Source organism: Lactuca virosa, chromosome 4 (genome assembly GCF_052849685.1).
Source record: "Lactuca virosa cultivar CGN04683 chromosome 4, Lactuca_virosa_CGN04683_v6, whole genome shotgun sequence".
Taxonomy (NCBI): domain Eukaryota; kingdom Viridiplantae; phylum Streptophyta; class Magnoliopsida; order Asterales; family Asteraceae; genus Lactuca; species Lactuca virosa.
In genome coordinates this window covers 273,520,205-273,526,754 of record NC_136429.1, presented here as the reverse complement: position 1 = coordinate 273,526,754, position 6,550 = coordinate 273,520,205, and the positions used below count along the sequence as shown (strand labels likewise).

The following is a 6,550-nucleotide window of genomic DNA, read 5'->3' as shown; positions in this document are numbered from 1 at the left end:
ATTATTTTTTTGTATTCTGCCAAATACGTACAAAATAATCAAAAGATATCACTACACAACATGCAATCTAAAAAAAGGAAAAGGAAAAAGAAAATACATGGCTTGTTCATCTACAAGTATACAATGCACACTCTATGCATCAACGACTTATACACCGCATATGTCATGCTCATCTATGGTTTGTTTATTTGTTTGTTTTGTTTTGTTGATGTTGTTTATTTTTTTAATCGTTTTTTTGCCAAAAATTCATACCCCATACTACTAGATTTCTATATAAATGATAAAAAAACAAATAAAATTCGAAGTATAAGACAAAAACATGATTGTTGTTTGGAGCCTCCATTACAAAGATAATTTCGTTTGCTTCCAACCCGAAAATGATCGAAATAGTTTTTTTTTTCAAACTTTATATATTATGAGTTAATGGGCGGCCAAACAATAGACAACAAACATGTTGCAAAACCACAACCCATATACCCAATACCACAGACGATCCATCTTAAATTCACTAAACCTCATGTGACGTGCCCAAACCGCAGGTGGCTTAATCTTGAGTGCGGTTTGAGTGGCATTTTCTTGCTATTGTCTAAATTTTTGCTATTAAATAAAAAAATCATTAACACAACACATTTGGCTCGATAATTTTCTCTATTTTTATTCTAACAGGGTTTCCCCTCTTGTGGGTCTGGGGAGTGGTGTTTTCACTGTGGGATAAACTGCTTTAAAAGCTGCATCAAACAAAGTGACAAAACATGAGAAAACGTGCATGAAAAATCAACACACGTTTATACCCTTTGCATTTGATACTTTCGGTTTCCTTGCGTCAGAAGTTGTGGAGCTAGTCAATAGAGTCCAACGGGTCATTCATAGTAATGTTATGACTCAAATATATATAGATGTTGTTTTTAAAAGAATTAGTTTTGTCATCCAGAAAGGAGTTAGGGCATAGCATATTGCTTGTTAGCCGCTTTGTCTGTGTAAAAGTTTCTTTCTATCTTTTATTAAAAAAAAAAAAAAAAAGCCTGATTTATATTCGTCTAATCTGGAATCGACAGATGCCGTTAGCTCTTTTGGCAGTCTGATTCCACTATTCCAGTGAGCAGCCATTGAGAATAAACGAGTCGTGGGAAGAGACCTAAGGCCGGCGTTCAGCAGGGTGTTCCTCTTTAAGTTTCCTCCTCCGGTAGAGATTTCCGATCAGATGGATATAACAGAAGGAACGCCTGCTCTCCATGGATTCCGAATGCCCGCAGAATGGGAACCCCACTCTCAAACCTGGCTTGGTTGGCCCGTCAGTCTTCTCTCTCCATACATTTCTTCATCTTTTATACTTTAATTCTTGCTGATTTTAACCTAAAACAAAAGCTCTCTCTTTCGATTTCCAGGAGCGTCCTGATAATTGGCGAGATAACGGAGTCCATGGCCAGAGTATTTTTGCAAAAGTTGCTTCCGCTATTTCTAAGTTCGAGCCTGTCACTGTCTGCGCCAGTGCCTCACAGGTTACCTAATTCGTTTTCTCTCTATCTGTAATCTGTTTGCAGTTCGTTTTCTTATCGTATCGTAATTAGTAACCATGTTTGATGAAGTATCCTAGTCAAAATTTCTCTTAAATGGACCTTACAATCAAATATCTAGGTATTGAATGGAAGAACATGATTTGAAGGACTTGAATGTCAATAAAAGATAGTATCAATACAATATTTGAATTTTGTAAGGCAGTGAAGTGTAAATAAGTGTAGTCATGAATGTTATATGGGGACACTTTTCAACAATTTGGAATAAGAATACAAAGCACATGACCACTTTTCTGTTTCCTCTCCGGTCATCTTTACCAAAAACTTGATTCTTGATTTCTGCCTTTTTTTGGTATCAATGCTTTGATCATTCTTGTCAAATACTACTATATCAATAATAGAGAATCTCCATTTCATTTTCATGTATGCCTCAAACATCTAGTTCTAATTTCTGTGAAACACTTAAACCAACATCCCTATCTTTTCATATCACCCCTTTTAAAACATGCTAACATTACACTATTACATCTATCCATTTATTTATTTATTTATTATTTTTTTTTGCAGTGGGCTAATGCACGCGATCAATTGCCTCATAATGTGAGGGTTGTTGAGATGAGTATGAATGATTCTTGGTTTCGTGACAGTGGTCCAACTGTTAAGTTCTTCTTCCATTTCACCTTTCTTTTGATCAATTCTCTGAATTACTTTTTAATTTCTTATTCAATAATCCTTTTCTTTTACTCTATAGTTTGTTGTAAGTGAGGGGAAATCAAGTTCAGGACATAATGTTGCTGGTATTGATTGGAACTTCAATAGTTGGGGAGGTAAAAGCTTTTGTATTTTAATAGTTTTACATATTTTATTTTATCAAATAATAATAACAAAGTAAATGGCTGTTTGTGTATTTTAGGTATTGATGATGGTTGCTACATAGATTGGAGTCATGATCTTCTTGTTGCACGAAAGGTTAGATTCGTAAATATTATCGATACATATTTTTGAAACTTCAAAAGATTTACATCATCTTAAAAATTTTCTTAAAAGATTTCCATTAATTTTGGTTTTGCTTTTTCCTTTTAGATTCTTTCAATGGAGAGGATTCCTTGTTTTCCACAATCCATAATTCTTGAAGGTGGAAGCATTCATGTAGATGGTGAAGGTAACAACTTTTGTATTGTTGTTTGTGTATTTTATTATTAGGTAGATTTTTACTAATTTGATATCATGTAAATCATTTTTTTGTTTTTTTGATACAGGGACATGCCTTACTACAGAAGAATGCTTATTGAACAAAAACAGGAATCCACATCTGACAAAAGAACAAATAGAAGATGAACTTAAAGCCTATCTAGGAGTCAAGAAGATTATATGGTTGCCCCGAGGACTATTTGGTACATTTTCAAAAAATGTTAAATGCAAGAAATAACAATGTATGTTTTTTTTTTTTTTTTTAATTATATTATTATTTATATACAGGTGATGATGATACAAATGGACACATAGACAATATGTGCTGTTTTGTGAAGCCTGGAGTGGTGTTATTGTCCTGGACAGATGAGGAATCAGACCCTCATTATGAGCGAGCTGTAGAGGCTTTTACTGTTCTCTCAAATTCTACTGATGCAAATGGTAGAAAATTTGAAATTATTAAACTTCATATACCAGGGCCTCTTTATATGACAGATGAAGAAGCTGCTGGATTTATACAAGTAAGCATATACATCGATAGTATTTTCATAAAAAAAAAAAATTCAAAATTTTTTTAAATCATTTATTGTTTGTATTGTATTAACTACCAAAAAGGTGGGAGGAGCTAAACCAAGACTTCCTGGAACAAGGCTTGCTGCTTCATATGTTAATTTTTATATTGTGAATGGTGGAATTATTGCACCCCAATTTGGAGACCCAAAATGGGATGATGAAGCTGTGCGTGTCTTGTCTCACGCTTTCCCTGATGGTCAAGTAAGTATTTCATCAAAAAAAGTTATACTGCGTTTGACATACATTGGACCGGGACTCAGACAGATGTCAGTGGAACAAAAATTGCAATTTTTTGTCCCACGCAAAAAGATGGAACAAGGTAGGACACGGACCCGCTCTCGATCTCTCGTCTGTGTAAAAAGACATAAATGCCCTTCTCATCCTCATCATCGTAAATACCCCCATAAACCTTGTCTAGTCCAGTCCAAATCAATCTACTCCAGTCCCGTGTAACATACGGGACGGGAGGGGACTAGACAGGACCAGACTAGACAAGGTTTATGAGGGCATTTACGATGATGAGGACGAGAAGGGTATTTACGTCTTTTTTGCCCAGATGAGAGATCGAGAGTGGGTTTGTGTCCTACCTTGTTCCATCTTTTTGCGTGGGACAAAAAATTGTAATTTTTGTTGCACTGACATCTGTCTGAGTCCTAGTCCAGTGCACAATACAACTTAATTGAGTTTGTGAATGTTGTTTGTTTAAGGTGGTAAAAATTGATGGGGCGAGGGAAATTGTTCTTGGAGGAGGTAACATTCATTGTATAACACAACAGCAGCCTGCTGGCCCACAAGCTCACTGAACTTTTTTAAAAGCTTAAACATAATTTTTACTTGATTCTTGTTGTTGTGGTCATTATGAAACAATGGAATTGTGCAATAATTTGTTTGGTTGTTTTGAAATTCATTCATGTCCGTGGTCTTAATTGGTGAAATTACTTTAGATAATGGACTGATGCAAGACTTAATATGGTAAGCTCTATACATTGCAAAAGTTGGTTGCAAGAGTTTTTTCTTCATATTTTCTCAATTTTATTCTTATTTTCTTAAATATTTTTAGCGGCAAATGACATAAATGTCCTACAATGTTTTCAAACTTGGTCGATTCAGTCCCTAAAGTTATTTTGTTGCTTTATGGGGGCATAAAGTCGGAAGCAACATGTTGGGTGGTTGGCAGTTTGTATGAATGTATATGAATTCAAAAACCCCAATGATCATTCTTTCAAATTTCTTCTCGAAGGTTGTTAGTATTATCATGTTGTCCGAAAGGGACAAGACGTTTATGGGTTGGTTTGCAAATTGGGTTTGATTCTGATGTATTTTTTGGGAACACCCAGGGATGTCAACGGGAGCAAACGGGGTGGGTAGCGCATCCCCCGCTCCCGCCCCCGAAATTTTCCTGTTCCCCCGCCCCCGAATCCCCTTTATTACCTCCACCCCTGCCCCTGATTAATTTTGGGCTGCCTTTTTTTGGACTAAAAGATGTTATTTAGGCTGAAAGAAACTATTTTTTAGGTAACAAATAACTATTTATAGTATAATTTAAATGTTAAAAATAAAAAGTTATGACATCTTAAACACATTATACTAACAACTTAAAAAACATGTTTTTTTGATGAATTTTGGAAGCTAAAATCATATTATTGTTTATTATATTTATATAACTAATATATGTAAATATATGTGTAATTTATTAACGGGGTCCCCATGGGGGTTTCGGGACGGGTTCGCCTACCCCCGACCCCGCCCCCAGAATTAAAACGGGGGTTATTCTTTCCCCCGCCCCCGTCCCTGCCCCCAATTTCTTTTTAAAAACTCCCCCAAACGGGACGGGGCCCCCGCGGGAACGGGGTCCCACGGGACTTTTTGACATCCCTAGGAACATTCTTCTAAGATTTTATGGTGAATATACTTGCGTAAACGATGCAGACAAAGTGTTCGATAAAATGTATGAGAGAGACGTGCCATCACTGTCAGCTTGTTACTCTTGTGTGCAGTCATTGACGTCAATCCATCTATTACTATCCATGTCATTGCTGATGTGGCAAAAAGAGTTGGTGTCTGGTCTCAGTGACTAAAAAGACCGACTAAAAAGACTGAATCGATCAACTTAAAAATATTGTAGGTTATTTGTGTCATTTCCTCGTATTTTTAGCATCATTCATGTATACGTTCATTCATGTATACCTGAGACAACACTTTATTTAAAGAGTATTTAATAAGGAAAATTTTGACAAAAACAGGCGTTAATGTTGATTTTGATCCATTTAGTTTAAAGTGGTTGATTTATTTATACATATTTTTCAACATATTTGAATTTACTAAAACTAAAAAATTATGTGAGTTTATAGGGTTGATCCTGAGGATTTAAATACCCAAGATGAGCCAGAAAAAAAATGCCCTTATTATTATTATAAACTTTATATATATATAATATATTTTTTTTAAACATAAGTATTATGCAGTTGTCCATTTTATCCCTGTCCATCACCCCGATGAGTTCATTAAAAATGTAATGAAATGTCTATAAAGAATTAATGATTTGCAAAAAGTGGAGCTAGCTCACAGAATTTGGGTTAAAGTTGATTTTTTTTGTTTTATTAATTGTGTTGAAAAGTTGAACATAATTTATCAATTTTAGTTAAAAGCATTGGGATTTTTAATCCATTCCAATTTATTTAAATAAACTTACCTTTTTTTTAATCTAACAGCATCAGACGTGATGTTCTCTCTTATTGAGGTTGAAAATTTAAATATTGTCTGAGGCATATCCGAGACATAGGTAAAATTAATAGTAGCTTAAATTTGCCGATTAAAAAAACATAAATACAAATTGAAAAAGAAATTTATACTTAAATAGCTTACAAATTCAAATATTCAAATATATAAATTTGTAATCAACTCGTTTTGTCACTTTTTGGGCAGCGGCAATTTAACTTTCACTATTAAGTTTTGTTTTTATATAATTTTTTTTATGAATAAGATTAGACAACATTGCAAAAATGGTTTATGTGGTTGTTAAATTTAATTGGTTTTGGTCTAAAAAAATTGAATGTACATCAACAGTCTGATTTTAGATATCGTATAATTTGGTCTATATGCTTAACATTTTTATATGGTTTTGGTCCACACCCTACTTGAAATGACAAAATGTCTTAATATAATTCATTTTAATTTTTTTATTTAATTTCTTATTATTTTTATAAAAAAAAAAGAAGAAAAAGAAAATACCACACACCCCACCCCTCCTAACTCACATCCTCTCTCTCTCT

At 34.1% G+C, this 6,550-nt stretch overlaps 1 protein-coding gene across 2 annotated transcripts; it reads left to right on the top strand.

Annotated features, from left to right (window-relative positions):
• Positions 1–1,038: 1,038 nt before the first annotated feature.
• Positions 1,039–4,297, top strand: EMB1873 (porphyromonas-type peptidyl-arginine deiminase family protein). 2 transcript variants are annotated; one of them, XM_079045319.1, is made up of 10 exons: positions 1,039–1,291; positions 1,386–1,499; positions 2,082–2,171; positions 2,266–2,341; positions 2,428–2,483; positions 2,598–2,676; positions 2,774–2,908; positions 2,994–3,226; positions 3,321–3,479; positions 3,986–4,297. In XM_079045319.1, exons 1-10 carry the CDS (start codon positions 1,202–1,204, stop codon positions 4,079–4,081), a joined length of 1,128 nt encoding a protein of 375 aa, XP_078901445.1. In that variant the 5' UTR covers positions 1,039–1,201; the 3' UTR covers positions 4,082–4,297. The 2 variants fall into 2 exon arrangements, with proteins under 2 accessions (XP_078901445.1, XP_078901446.1); XM_079045320.1 differs by lacking the exons at positions 1,039–1,291; positions 1,386–1,499 and adding an exon at positions 1,841–1,937.
• Positions 4,298–6,550: the final 2,253 nt, after the last annotated feature.

Bases quoted from the DNA above. Each gene is read 5' to 3' on its own strand.
- EMB1873 (XM_079045319.1), top strand. From the start codon at position 1,202: ATGGATATAACAGAAGGAACGCCTGCTCTCCATGGATTCCGAATGCCC. The intron at 2,342-2,427 runs GTAAAAGCTTTT...TGTGTATTTTAG, and splicing joins GAACTTCAATAGTTGGGGAG to GTATTGATGATGGTTGCTAC. The intron at 2,909-2,993 runs GTACATTTTCAA...ATTTATATACAG, and splicing joins GTTGCCCCGAGGACTATTTG to GTGATGATGATACAAATGGA.